The 15,665-nt window shown below is 38.6% G+C and overlaps 1 protein-coding gene across 1 annotated transcript in view; it reads right to left on the reverse strand.

Annotated features, from left to right (window-relative positions):
* The window catches only part of ALKAL1 (ALK and LTK ligand 1), a 35,301-nt gene extending 19,949 nt beyond the window's left edge, over positions 1-15,352 (reverse strand). Inside the window, exons 1-2 of the mRNA XM_044004727.1 lie at positions 15,246-15,352; positions 13,337-13,726 (exon numbers count right to left, since the gene is read on the reverse strand). Coding sequence (XP_043860662.1) covers positions 13,337-13,715 — 379 coding nt within the window. The 5' untranslated portion in view covers positions 13,716-13,726; positions 15,246-15,352. The remainder of the gene's footprint in view (positions 1-13,336; positions 13,727-15,245) is intronic.
* Positions 15,353-15,665: the final 313 nt, after the last annotated feature.

Here is a 15,665-nt window from a genome sequence, read left to right on the forward strand (position 1 = left end):
TTGCAAAGTAAAGGTCATTATATAAATAGTCCTCTTCATCACAATACACATAAAAGTATATTCTAGCATACATAAATAGAATAATCAATTTACAAATTGCAAATTACAAATGAGACACATGTAAATTGTATTAGAGAAACCTATTTTAAATGAGGAGAACACCAGTCACAAAAATACAATTTTACTAGTTAAATTCAATAAATATTTATTAAGTATAGAGCACTATACTAAGAGAATAGTTATTTTATACCAACTATTCTTACTATGGTACCTTAAGTCCCCTTTCTAAAAACTAAGTCTGAGTGATTAATTGACATCATTAAAAAGTGATGTGAGGAAACATACTGGTGGAATTTTACAAGCTACATCACATTAGAAAAAGCATCCTCAAACCCTCAGGGTTACCCCTAAAACCCTGAGGGAAGATGTAGCATCTTTCCTCTAGGGATCCAACTTGCTGATAAAAATGGAGGTTTGAGACATAGCCTCAGAGATTTATAAATTCTCATATTTCATTTTAATTTACTGATAAATATTACAGATCAATCTCAGTTGAAGACAATAATATATTCCAATCCTTAAGGACTATAAAGGACATTAAAAGAAACAACAGTACAAGGAGTACCTACCTTTTTGCCAAAATGCATTCCCGAAAATTGTATCATAAAACAAACGGTTGTAAATAGAGTCATATTTTCCCATGAGACAATGTTATAACTGGGGAAACAACTCTTTTGAATGCTGAATTTGGAGTCTAAGGATCTAGGTTCAAAGCCCAGCTCTGTCACTTTACTAACTGAGTGAACAAGAGTGGGTGTCACTTACCCTCTCTAGGCTTCAATTCTCTTACTTATAAGATGAGGCTGTTATTCTAAACTTTCTTCAATTCTAAATTTATGATTCTACAAACTCATTTCTGACCAAGAATTTGACATAAGATTAATCACAGAGAAGGACCAAAAGTGCTATTATTATAACGCAGTGAGACATGAGGAGTAATGACTATAGATATAATGACTGTAGATGTATAACCTAGAATTATTTAAAATAGTTAGATTATGATGCAAATTATATAAGATATGGACAAATTTGTTTGTATGTAGATATTAATGTACATATACATATACATACACACACAGGGCCTCAATATACATACTCAAATTCAATTCAATTGCTTCTTAATTTTTATCTAAAAAAGTTAGTTATGATAATCACTACTTAAGCATTTAATTAACATTAATTTCACTTGTTACCTTGGAATTTTAAAAGACTTTTTAAGAAACACTTTGGATGGTCACAAATATCTTTAAAAAGTTTTACAATTTGAAGTTGATGCCATACATGCATACATACATACATACACACACATACATACACATATATATGTACATACACATATATATATACACATTTTTAATAGATTTTGTAATGTGGTTACAGGGCTAGTCTTCGAGACTCAAAAACTTGGATTCAAGTCCTGCCACTGATACCTACTAGCTTATGACCTTAGTTCAAGGTTATATTACTTAATTTCTTAGCAGGCCAAGCAACTTTTTAAGATTGAAATTACAGTCTTGTTATCTACCTTCATTAGTGGATGGACTTTTCACACCAGGAGTTCCCTACATTCATGACATCATAGACCTAGAACATCGAACAAATAAAAATTACCCATAATAAGCAGAAGCATTAAAAAGTATTCATCTTATACCTAATAACTACCTTAAAAGCTTAAAACTAATCTCAAAAATTAGATGTTTAAGAACTGTTTATTGGCAAGAGTAGTATTTTTTCCATTGAAGGGCTGTTTGTTTTTGTTTTGTTCTTTTGAAAATTTTAAACTCTAACACCAAATAATATGGATAGTTTCATATATAAAGTAGAAAAGAAAAGAAAGAGTATTTTACATGACTCCTCAGCTCTCTATTGTATACACTCTGCTTTTCTTTTTAAAGGTACAATCAATTCAACATGTAAGTTTCAAAGTTCATCAGTTTGCCTGTTTCCTTCTAGACTTTTTGAAAGGCTTTTAAAAAATGAGAGCTAACCCACAACATTTCCCTATCATATTTTATAAATCACTTCATTTTATTCAAAGCTACAAGAATAGCAGTTCAGTATTAAGCTGTAGCTGTTTTTTAATAATGTTATTACTCTTTGTAATTCTTCTCTGACACAGACAATTCTAAATATATAGTTCTCTGTCTGGCCTGCAGAAGAATGTTTGGACACACCCCATACATTCCCTTCAGAAGATGATCTGACTTATAACTCTCAAAGAAATCTAAGCCCAAAACCCATCTAACCTTTCCTCATCTGTTTTGCATCCTTTCCTACAAAATAAAATTGTCAGATAGCTTTTTAACATACCAAACGTGTCTTCTGCAATGTTGCTAGAAACAGAATGATCCAAATGAATAATACAATGTGCAACTAAAACAAATTATTTGTTCTACAAATACCTATTTTATAAATGTTGTATGTACTTCTTTGATGAAGCCTATGAATCCTTCTTCAGAGAATTTTTAAATAAAGAAAATGTATGAAACTACAAAAGAAGCAGTTATATTGAAGCACAATTATTAAAATTAAAACAAAACAAAAAACAAGTTCACACACCACAAGTTCAGAACCCTTTCACTACAGAATTGCTAATACAAACATAAAAGTGTGCTTGCTGTTGTGTCAACAGTCTTTAGCAGAAAGAGCAGAATGATTGGGTAAAGGTGTTGAGAAATGCAACATACAACATCAAATAAATGGATTGGTGAAATGATAAGTGACAAAAATTGGGGACTTCCTACATAAAACCCTTTGTATAATTGGGAGGAATACTTTAATTTTTTAAATCTAATTTATAGAATGTTTTTAAAGAAGCCATGGTTATTTTCTAGTTTTTAACAATACAGTAAACTAAATTTTAACAAAGTACTGTAGTACCAATTAGATATCCTATTTTAATGAAAAGATGCTTAAATTATAATAAGCATATTGCTTGAGACCAGATATACAGAAAGTATATGAAGCTAACTTAGGAGGAATACTAAACTGGGCAGAGACATGAGACAATTTTTCATTCATCAACATCTTGTGGTCTTTCATCAAAAGTATGATTGCCTGACATTCTGACATGTCTCCATCTATTCTGCCTTATTATCCAACCCCATAATGATATCACCCATTCCTTTTACTTCCTAATTCTTGCTGACTCCCCCTTCACCATGTCCTACTAAACCCTTTCTTTATCATTATGTGGATAACTGGCCCAACCACTGATTTATTACTCTTGACTTAGCCCTCTGAATTTGTGGATATTAGTGAACTCTTCATCTTCGCATAGCATTCAAGCAACTCTTTCTAATCATAGATTGTTTAAAAAATACATTGCGGTGGGGGGAACCAGCTAGGTGGGACAGTAGATAAAGCACCAACCCTGGATTCAGGAGGATCTGAGTTCAAATCTGCTCTGGTACACTTGACACTTACTAGCTGTATGACCTTGGGCAAGTCACTTAACCCTCATTGCCCCTCACCAAAAAAAAAAAAAAAACAGATATGGAGGAGTTTCCCTTTCCCCTTCTCCCCTCTGGCCTGTTATTTGTGCTTAATTAATAGCATCCATTGACCCCATCCAAAAAGGCAGCTGCATATTAAGCCAACTCTTTCTTTATAGATAGTGCAAAGGTAAGCATTCGCTCAGAACAAATCCGCTTATCAGAAATTAATTCTAAATTATGAAGACTAAATTAAGAAGGTTTTATTGTGCTATATACTCTCCTAATGAAAGTTGGTTCTGTTTATCAAAATATAAGCTCCTTGAGGACAGGAACTGTCTTTTCCTTTTTATTTCTATCCCATTAACACATTGTTTAGAATATATATAGTAAACATTTAATAAATGCTTTTTGATTCATTTATTCATTGCGTTTCTAAAAGCATACTTATCTGTATTGGAATTTGCTCTGTAAATTTTTGTAACTAAGTATATTTTGTAATTAAGTATACAGGCTCTGAAGACCTTCTCATCATCTTCATAAGACTGACCCAATTTTCTCACCTTTAAGAAATGCCAGAAGTGTGTACCTTTAGTGATAAATGTTACAGCCTAATTCTATCCCTAGAAATTTCTACTTGCAATTTATTACCTTACATATGTTTCATATAATTTACTGGCTCTACACCAAAAAAGGTGGTGAGATATTAAAGTGATTCAATAATGTTTTTTTTTTAAAAAAAAACTTCATTTTTCTCTCTGTAAGTTCCTTTAAAGTAATTCATTCCTCAGAAATGGAGAAAAAATAAATTCTTCTGTCCTAAACATGTGAATTAATATGAACAGTGCTCTCTCTCTTTCCCTCAATTTTTTCTAATATCTAACTCAGAGCATTCTGAACTCTTACTGAAAAAAAAAAATCTTTTGAAATGTCAGACCTTCCTTCTAAATTAGATGTTGCCTAAAAACTCAAGAAAACATATTCACTTCTATACGGACACATCACAGAATTGCAGAATGCAGAACCTAAGCAACAACCTAGTCCAATCCATACTAGAAAAAGAAGTCCTACTATAATGTACTTCATAAGTCATCATCTAGCCTTGTCTTGGCGATCACCGAGAGGGAATGGACCACCTCCTTTAGAACAGCTCTGTTTCTGAGCTAATGTTTTCCTCCTATCAAGGATAAATCTGTCTCTGCAAGTTCTGCCCATTGCTCTTGCACTCTCGGATCAAATAGGTTGCTTCCTCCAAAAGAATGCAAGTTACTTTCAGTCAAGAACTGGTTTGCTTTGTCTTCATGTCACCAACACCTAGCACAATGCCTGGCGTGTGTGTGTGTGTGTGTGTGTGTGTGTGTGTGTGTGTGTGTGTGTGTGTGTGTGTAGCAGACCTCTATTTCAATTGTATAATTCCCAGAGGGGAAACTTCCTCTACTAATGCATATCAGCAACTATTCAGCAACTGAGAATTCTCAGAGTTGCTGGGCAAGGGGAGGGAGGAGGGTTGGGACTTAGAGGTTAAGTGGACCTGCCCAAGGCCACAGAGTCAGAGTCAGAGATGGAACTTGAACCCAGCTGTTGTAAGGTCAGTTGTCTAAGCTGTTTCTCACTACCCTGAAAGTGATGTTTAATAAATGCTCTTTCATTAAGGCTAACAATGACAATTATCTGTCATATCCAGACTCTGTCATTTCTATTGCATAACAGTCAGGCAAGCTTTATTAAGCACCGACGACAGGCTAAGCAATGTGCTAAGCAATGGGGATGTAAAGAAAGGCAAAGCACAGTCCCTGGACCTGCTCTCAAGTATCTCACAGTCTAATGAGTTGTTGGGGGAGGGGTGGTAACAGAAGGCAAATGGTTATGTATAAACAAGATATTTACAGGAGAAAATGGAGACAATCAAAAGAGAGAAGGTATTAACATTATGGTGGAAAGGGAAAGCCTTCTTAAAGATGCTAGGATTTTAACTGAGACTAAAAGAAAGACAGGAAAGCCAGAAGGTGGAACTGAGGAAGGAGAACATTCTAGGCATGGAGGGCAGCCAGGGAAAAGACCCAGCTTTGGGAGTTGGAATATTTTGTTTGAATAATAGCAAGGACACCAATGTCACTGAATTATAGCATACATGAGGAGGCAGTGAAGTATAAGACTGTAAAAATAGGAGGCCAGGTTATGAAGCCCTTTTAATGCCAACAGCTTCTATTTTTTATCATGGAGATGATAGGGATCCCCTGGAGTTTATTGAATTGGTGGGCGTAGGTGGGAAAGTCAGATATGCACTTTAAGAAGATTAATTTGACAGCTGAGTAGAAGATAAACTGCAGTGGGGAGACTTGAGATGGGAAGACCCACCAACAGGTCATTGCAATAGTCCAGGCATGACATGATAAAGGCCTGCACCAGGTAGCAGTGTGAGAGGAGAGGAGACATGTATGAGAGATGCTGTGAAGGTAAAACCAAGAGGACTTGGCAACAGATTGGATATGGGGGAGTGAGAAATAGTGAAGAGTCGAAGATGACACCTAAGTTGTGAGCCTGAGAGAGTGGGAAGATTATGGTGCCTCAATAATAATAGAAAAGTTTGGAAGGGGAAAGGGTTTGGGGAAAACAATGATGCATTCAGTTTTGGAGTTTAAAAGTTTTGAGTTTAAGATGTTTGTAGGACATCCAGTTTTAAGTGACTAATAGGCAGGTGGAGATGCAAGTCTGATAGTTAGAAGAGAGTTTAAGGCTGGAAAAGTAGATCTGGGAAACATCAGCATGGAAATGATTGTTGAATCCATGGGAGCTGATGAGATCAGTAAGTGAAACAGTATAGAAGGAGAAGAGAAAAGGGTCCAGGACAGAATCCTGAGGAACATTCCCCCAGTGTGGGAGGGGTTCAGTGATCTGGATGAAGACCCAGCAAAGGAAACTCAATGACACAGGAAGAAGAAAAACGAGGATAGAGTAAAAAACTATTATATATATTACCAGATTTCATGATAAATCCTAGTAAATAAAAATAATGATTAAAGCTTACAATGTGTACAAAGTCCCATGACTCCTGACATAGATGCTATGAGATGGTATGATTCAATAGGTGCAGTCAAATTAGAGTTATCAGTGACCTTGTGACCCAGATACATCACATCCAAATTTTTTTGAATATTCTTTGTGTCCTAAATCCCATTGGCATGGCCTGACATATAATTCATCCTCTCCCACCCCAGAGAATACTCACAGAACAGGAAAAAATATACTCTCTAACACAGATGCTAAGAACACCCAATCCTTGCAGCTAAGTTAAGAAACTTCCAGGTTCTTTCCCTCTCCTTCCTCCAAACCTTCTAAGATCTGATCACACAGTGTGCTAGAGACTGGCTTCCAAACACCTGCAGTAATGTTTAAATTGTAATTGTTTACCGGCAGAACACTGAGCAAGAGAGTGTGGTAGACTACTCAGAGCTATTGACTGTAACTGTTGCCACTTCCATCCCCGCCCCTCCCCCCAGCTCAACTGAACAACCTTCCTATCTATACTAACAGTAAGACCCTACAATTGATAAATCATCTTTTTACATATATCATTTCAGTTGATCCACGCAACAATTCTGTAAGACAAATAGGGCAGGCATTAGCATATCCACTTTACAGATGAGGTAAATGAGGCTTTTTGTTTAGTTACTTTACGGGTAATGTCCAAAGTTTTCAGAAACAATAAAACACAGATCACTTCAAAAACATACAAGAGACTGAAATAATTCTAATTAAATTACATTTCGAGAATATACTATACACCCTCAGAAGAGGATAGTAACATCAGGGCTCCTACATCCAAAGCTTCCAAGAAAAATATGAATTGGTCTCAGGCCATAGGGATGTTCAAAAAGGACTCTGAAGATAAAGTAAGAGACATAGAGGAAAAAATGGAAAGAGAAATGAGAGTGAAGTTGGAGAGTCATGGAAAAAAGTCAACAGCTTGAAAAGCCAAAGTGGCTAAATGGAAAAAGAGGTACAAAAGCTCTCTAGATAATATACTATATCTGATTAAGGTTTTAAAAGACGATGAACATATACATATACATGAATGTTTATGGAAATTATAAGATGCCATGAATACCTGGCACATGTATATGTGCCAAAATATACTAGCATATGGCTAATTCACACATGTCTAACTCTCTTAACAACTACCATAAGTTTGTGAGGAGAAAAATAAATTGTGACTCCTTCATCTCTCCCTATAGCAATCAAGAACCATTTTCAGTGCCTTCTCTTCTCCCTCCCCCCCACAAAAGCTATAAGATCTAAAATTCTAAGGATTAATTCTTAAGTGTTTCTATAGTTGTATCTAGCAATAGAATTAAAAGTCAGAATTTGAATATGAAAGGGGCTTCATGGTAGAGGCTAGAGAGCCAGAATCAGGTTTGGAAGATCTGGATTCAGGTTTTGCTTCTGTCTGTGTCACTTGGGCAAGTCACTTAACCTCTGAGTGTCCCAGGCATTTTTCTAAGACTTTGAATTGTAGAACAGTTTTAGATATCCATTGGCAGAGGGAATTTTATCACCTGAAAGTCTCTATAACAATGAAGTCATTGTTCCAGAACAAAAAGAAAAAAATAATAGCATATAGGTTTACACAGCAGGTCAACGATAGATGAAGGAAGGCTTCTCAATTCAGCTGATAAAAAATGTATACTCAGGGGCATCTAGGTGGCACAGCAAAAAGAGCACCAGCCCTGGATTCAGGAGGACCTGAGTTGTTCAAATCTGGCCTCAGAGACTTAACATTTACTAGCTGTGTGCCCTGGGCAAGTCACAACCCCAATTGCCTCACCAAAAAAAAAAAAAAAAAAAGTATACTCACAGAATCACAGAATTTGAAAGCTGGAAGAAACTAATCTCCATTATAACATTTCTAGAAGTGGCTGTCCAGCCTCTGGCTAAAGACCTCCAAGTATGGGGAACTGTAATTGCTGGGGAGTTAACATCATGCCTAAACTGCCCTCTTTGCAATTTCCATTCATTGCTCCTGTTTCTACCGTCTGGCCTCAAACAGAACAAGATCAATCCCTTTTCCACATGACAGCCCTTGATATGCTTGAAGACAGTTATACTGTCCCCCTGGGCTTTCTCTTCTCTAAGCTAAATATGCCCAGTTCTTTCAACCAGTTTTCATATGACATGATCTCAAGGTTCTTCATCATCTTGGCTGCCTTCCTTACAGACACTCTCTAGTTTATCAATGTCCCTCTTAAATCATGTGCCCAGAAGTAAAAAGAATATTTCAAAAGAACACAGTGGGATTCTGCCCTCACCTTCCTAAAAGCTAGAATTTACTTGAAGCTTCCCAAGATCAAATTAATTTTTTTGGCTACCACATTATACTGTTAACTTGTATTAATATTGTCCATTAATCCCACCTACACACACACACACCCTTTTCCTTTACAGAAAAAGTGCTTTCTAACCAGATTTCCTCCATCTTATATTTGTGGTGCTGAATTTTTTGTACCCAAATGTTAAGACTTACATTTATCACTACTGAATTTCATTTTATTTAATTCAACTTATTTGATTCAATTCAATTATTTAATTTAGTCCAGTGTTCTAGCAGCCTATCAAGATCCTTTTGGATCCTAAATTTATCTTTCCATATATTAGCTATCTCTCCCAGCTTCATGTCCTCAACAAAATAAGCCTGCCATCTATGACTTTATCCAAGTAATTGATAAAAATTTTAAATAGCCCAGGATCCTGAGGTACTACACTAGAGTTATACTCCTGCAATGTCATTGTTCTATTAACAATTACTCTTTGAAACTGGACCTTCAACTGGTTGTAAATCCATCTAATGGTATTATCATCCACTCTATACTTTCCCATCTCCTACCCAAAAATAGAATAAGATTTTCATCCAAAGCTTTGCTAAAATCTAAGTAAACTATATCCATAACATTCTTCTCATCTACCAGTTTAAGGAACTCTATCAAAAAGGGAAATGAGGCTAGGCTGGCATGACCTGGTCTTGATGAAACCATGCTACCCCTTTGTAATTACTTTTCCCTTTCTAAATGTTTACTTACCATCATATAAATGATTCTTCTAGAATTTTCCCAGGAATCAAAGTTAATCTTACTTACCAATTAGCCAATTATCTTCCTTTAAAAAAAAATCAGAACTCTACCTTCTACAACTTTTTTGTACCTCATTTTTTCATGATCTTTCAAATATATCAGATGGTAGTCCATCTGTCATGTCTTTCAGTTTTTCCAATACAAAAAAATTTCATTCATTTGGGACAAAGAACGTGTATGTGGGTTATATCCTATACTCAATTAAATTCAACAAATATTTATTAAAGTTGAAAGAACATATTACTCAATGGAAATACAAAGACATAAATCCTTCAAGCCACTTGCTATTAGGAGAAGAATAAGATATGTACACAGAGAAGTAAACACAAAAGCAATGTGAAATAATTTCAAGAGGAAAAGCCCCCTATATGGGTCAGTAACTGAACTGTGCTTTGAAGCAAAATTTCTTAAACTGTGGGTTGCAACACCAAATGGGGCTGCATAACTGAATGTGGGGGTTGAGAAAAATTTGGCAACAGTAAAAGGTTCTGTGGACCTATTTTATATACCTATATACCTGGGGTCATGTAAAAATTTCTCAGGTGAAAAGGAGTTGCAAGTGGAAAAAGTTTTAGAACCCCTGCTTTGAAGAAAGCTAGGAATTCTATAAGGAAGAGAAGAAATTATATTACATAAATACATCTGTGCAAAAGCACATAGCCACATAGGGGATGGAATGTTGTATGTGATGAACTGCTAATGGGCCAATTTGATTGAAATAGGGAGTGTACATAGGGTAACAATATAAAATAAGAGCAGAAAAGCAAATGGGACCCATAATTGTGAAGAAGCAATAGGGAGCCACTGAATATTTTTAGTAGGGCAGTGATATGATAAGATTTATGTCTTAGGAATATCAATTAATAATAGCTATGTGGAAGGTGGCCTAGAAAAGGGGGAAAACTTAAACATCTTTACATCCCATATAGAAAATTTTCTTTCTTAGCTACAATTTGGATTGGGCTAAAAATATATTAAAATCAGTTTATATGAATGAAGCACTCAAAGCATCATACTTTTGGTCTACCTAAAACTTTCTCTCTCTCTGGGCAGTGAGGGTTAAGTGACTTGCCCAGGGTCACACAGCTAGTAAGTGTTAAGTGTCTGAGACTGGATTTGAACTCAGGTCCTCCTGACTCCAGGGCCAGTACTCTACCTAGCTGCCCTCTTTCTGCTTAATTCTTGATCAGGAGAGCATTATGTCAGGAGCCCTGCTATAGATAGGACATAGTAACAGGGAATCATATTATGTTTATTTTATGGGGCAAGACTGATGGCAAGAAAGAAAGAAAGAAAGAAAGAAAGAAAGAAAGAAAGAAAGAAAGAAAGAAAGAAAGAAAGAAAGAAAGAAAGAAAGAAAGAAAGAAAGAGAAAGAAAGAAAGAAAGAAAGAGAAAGAAAGAAAGAAGGAGAAAGAAAGGAAGGAAGGAAGGAAGAAAGAAGGAAGGAAGGAAGGAAGGAAGGAAGGAAGGAAGGAAGGAAGGAAGGAAGGAAAGAAAGAAAGAAAGAAAGAAAGAAAGAAAGAAAGAAAGAAAGAAAGAAAGAAAGAAAGAAAGAAAGAAAGAAAGAAAGAAAGAAAGAAGGAAAGAAAGAAGGAAGGAAAGAAAGAAAGAAAGGAAAAGAACTGCCCTGAGGAAGAGGTAGTCTGCATACAGATATTGGGTGTAAGTGGAAACAACTACACTTTCTTTACACTTTGGGCCTGTGACTATATTACCTAGCCATCCAGGGAATGGGTTTCTTAAAGCTAGGAGAAGAGCAAGGAATATCATCACTTTGGCTTTACATAGGACACTGCATGTAGTGCAATACAAAGTGTACTTGATTGGCAGCCAAAAGAGCTGGGTTCAAATCCTTGTTCTGTTATTTAAGGTTAGGCATCATAGATGTAGAGCTAGAAGAGACTTTGAGTCCAACCCCTCTTTTTTATATATGGGGAACATATGAGGAAGCATCTAGGTGGTAAAATGGAAAGCATGCCAGGCCTGGAGTCAATAAGATTCATCTTTCTGAGTTCAAATCTGGCTTTATATACTTACTAGTGTTGTAACCCTGGACAAGTCATTTAACCTTGTTTGCCTCAGTTTCCTCATCTGTAAAATGAGCTGGAGAAGGAAATGGCAAACCACTCCAGTATCTTTTCCAAGAAAACCCCAAATGGGGTCACAAAGAGTAGGACACACCTGTAAACTCTTAAACAACAAGAAAAACAGAGGTGTTGAGTTTCCTACAGGCACACAAACAGTAAGAAACAGAGCTAGATCCCTCCAGTTTTAAATGTATGATCATGTGGCTCTACACAGATGCAAAAAAAAAAAAAAAACCTACATTAATATAGGAACAATGAGGAAAGAGGAAAATCCATGAAAGTTAACAACTACCTCTTCCAATATTTTATTTATTCGGGTTTCCAAGGGCATTTTGCAAGGTTCACATAGCAGTAATACAGCAGAAAGGGCACTGGCCGTGTAATCAGAAGATCTGCATTCTAGCTCTGATTCAGCCATGGAACTTCAGTGAAGTTATTTGACTGTCCTTGGTTTCTTCAACTGTAAAACTGTATCATCAGTACTTTGTCATTGGCTGAAGAGGTAGGTGGGGGAAGAGGAAAATAATAGCTTGTCCGGTGTCCAGGAACCAAGTGAATAATATATGTGGACATGCTTTATGATATATATGTAAATATCATCTCCTCTTTCCTCTATAATTTTATAGTTCATCTAATTTCTGTCCTTTTCATTCTAGCCTATATCTTCATCCTTCTCTCACCTTCCTCCCCACCCATTTTCTCCATTACCAGTCTTTTCTCCTCTCTCACTGTCCACCACTAGCAATTTGCTCCCCACAGAAGACTGGGGGAATTCTGTCTCTTTCCAGAACCTTCTATATTTTAAAAGACCTAGGGGGCAGCTAGGTGGCGCAGTGGATAAATCACCGGCCCTGGATTCAGGAGTACCTGAGTTCAAATGCGGACTCAAACACTTGACACTTACTAGCTGTGTGACCCTGGGCAAGTCACTTAACCCCCATTGCCCTGAAAAAAAAAAGACCTAGAGAAGTTGATTAGCTGATGGGAAATTAGATCATAGGAAAATAAATTTCAAGCTAGAAGGAATCTTAGATGCCCAGAGAGTTTTCGACTTGCCCAAGGTCACTCAGGTTATAAATAGCAGAGCCCTCATTGGAACACAGGTCCTCGGCTCCAAATCCAATTCTAAATAATTTACATTTCTGTAGTGCTTATTCTCAATCCAGCAATCTTTGCACTCTACCCCCTCTGTCTTTAATAATAACGAAAATCAACTTGTGTGGCCAGCTGGGAGGAAATGTAAACCTCTCACTGTTTGTCCTCAAATGAAGCCAAAGCCCAAACTCGTGGAGTAGTTTAACGTTGCTTCTTTCCATGACTGAGACTTCCATTCGCCTTAGCATAATATACTCCCTTTCTTCCCCCTTGCATCTCCGAACATACCCTTCCCCTCCCGTCTCTTCTCAAAGTTCCCGGACCAAACTACCAATCACAGGGGCAGGCTTTAGAATGGAAAGCTTCAGAGAGTGTGTAAATTTGGGTTTTGATTTAAACAAGACTGGGATTTCTGGCATGAGATAAGAGGCTCTCTCAAGCCCTAGTCTGTTCCAACATCCAGAAGCTGGATGCAGGGCAGGTACGCCGAGCAGGTAGTAAAGGAAAGAAGTGGATCTTGGAATTGGCTCTTACCTGAGATCCTGGGTGAGCTGAGGAGCCAGGAGCCATCTGGTTCAGAGGAGGAGGAGGCAGAAAAGAGCAGTGCCCGCTCGCGGTCCCTCGGGGGTTCGGAGAAGGAGGCGGAGGAGGAAGGGGAGGAAGAGGAGGTGGCGGCATACACCACGCGCTCCCTCTGGCTGGAGGAGCGCACCCTACCCGCCCTGTGCTGCTGCGGGACTTGGGCGCTACTGGAAGCCGCGGGCGCTGGAATGAGATGGATAAGCTTCTCTTTGTCGTCCTGCGCCCCAGCTTCTCGATGGCCCCGGGGGCTTCCTTGGCTCTCTTGGGAGGCCAAAGCAAGAAATAAGAGGAAAAGGGCAGGCAGTTTAGGCCACTCACTAACTGTCCGCATCTTCCGTGAGTCTGAAAAGAAAGAAGTAAAGAGAAAAAGAAAACAGCAACATTTAAATCCTCCCGGGATCATGCTCAGCACGTGCTTGGGGCGAGTTCCTAACCTGGTCTGGGAAGGGACCCAGATGTCTAGGGAAAGAAACTCGGTAAAGGATATTGGAGACGGCTGGGGAACGGTTTAAAAAAAAAAAAAGCAAGTGAGGGTCTAGTTTGGGACTAAAAAGTAGTTTTTCATCAACCCTTCTCTCTGGCCCCCAGAACCTGACTACCCGTTTAGCCTCTAGGATCCCCCCCACCCCCGCCCCGCCGGGCATTAGCACTGCCCGGAGGTCCGGCACAAGTACCCCTCACCGATCCATCAGCCCCTGCCTTAGTCCTTGCAGCTCAAATTCCCGAAAAGCCGTGCATGGGGAAGCGGGCAACAGCCCAAGAGGCGCTCAAGAAGATGGAGAACTTTTTCAGAGGTGGGCGGGAGGGGAGGAGTGGTGTGATAGGGGAGAGGATAAGGGATAGGGGAGAGGAAAAGATGGGTTTAGCCCGATTCCCCAGGATGTTATGTATTATCTGACACGAATCAACTTCAGAAGCTCAAAAAAAAAGAAGCCACTCGTGAGCAATTTGTGAAGTTCTAGCGGTCCATCAGCTACCCAGTGCCACTCAGGCGTCTGGGAGATGCACCCAGGGCCAGACTGGCCAGCGAGCCAGCCACGCGCTTAACGCTTCCTAATAGTCTAGTGGCACTAGCGCACAATCACTATAGAGATTCCCCTATAAGTACAGGGAGAGGAAAGGGGAGAAAGGAGGACGGGGCGGGGGGAGGAATTAGATGGGCTTTGCAGGACTTTTCTATGCTCTGGCAAACCTGAGGGGACAGAAAAGCCTGCTGCCCCCATGCTCAGGATACTTTTCCTGGGGTCCTCTCTACTCCATCAAACAAAGCCTCCTTCCTTCCTTCCTTCCTTCCTTCCTTCCTTCCTTCCTTCCTTCCTTCCTTCCTTCCTTCCTTCCTTCCTTCCTTTCCCTCCTTTCCTTCATTTCATTCTTGCCTTCCTCCCATTCCTACCTTCATTCTTCCTTTCTTCTTGCCTTCCTTCCTTGCTCCTTCCCTTCCTCCCTCCTTCCCTTTCTTTCTAGATAAATAAATAAATAAAACGGGTCTGTTTTAAATTTCACTCGCCCTCAATCAAGGGGATGTATAAAATCTAATTAACTTTTTAGAGGAAAAAATAATTCCATTCTTAAGACATTTTAAATGCAATCCTTCTCTAGACTATGATTTTACATCTTTACAGGGAATTCCCTCCTCCTTCCCCCTACTTCCTGGGAGCTGCCCATACTAATCTCTGGGGAATAATATTGTTTCATTCCTTCCGTGGTTACTAAAACCAGCAACAACTAAACCTGGCCAAAAGTTTTACCACCCAAGAAACTACCCCTCTGCTGGATACTAAAGAGAGTAGCTTCCCGATTACAGAGTAAAGGGGAAGGAGTGCCTTTCTTTGAGATGCTCTTTGTAGTAAGGGGAGTTTACCTTATGCAGATGAATAAATCCTCCTCCACTAACAAAATGCAAAAGCTTTGTCTTCTCTTGCCCTCTAGTTCTTGCTTATGGCGGTGGACTCCCTCTGACTGGAGCAAGTGTGGCTCTCACACCCGCTCACGAGACAGTGAGTGAGTGCCCCTCTGGAGTCCATTCCTCTGTTTTATATGAGCATGTTCAATTGAGCACTAGTAGGCTTTGGGTGGGTGGCAGATGCTGAGGACATTTTAGGTAATCTTTTCTTCAGTTCATCCTGGCTATTCATGTCAAACTTCTATTGCTTCCTTTTCCCCTCTGTGGGCTGCACTCAAAGGAAGAGTCATCCACAAGAGTGCCTCAGATCTCTTTCTGAAATCTAATTTCTCTGTAAATCAGCAATGCTTACCAAAGGACTCAAAGGATGACAGCATT

Source organism: Dromiciops gliroides, chromosome 1 (genome assembly GCF_019393635.1).
Source record: "Dromiciops gliroides isolate mDroGli1 chromosome 1, mDroGli1.pri, whole genome shotgun sequence".
NCBI lineage: Eukaryota > Metazoa > Chordata > Mammalia > Microbiotheria > Microbiotheriidae > Dromiciops > Dromiciops gliroides.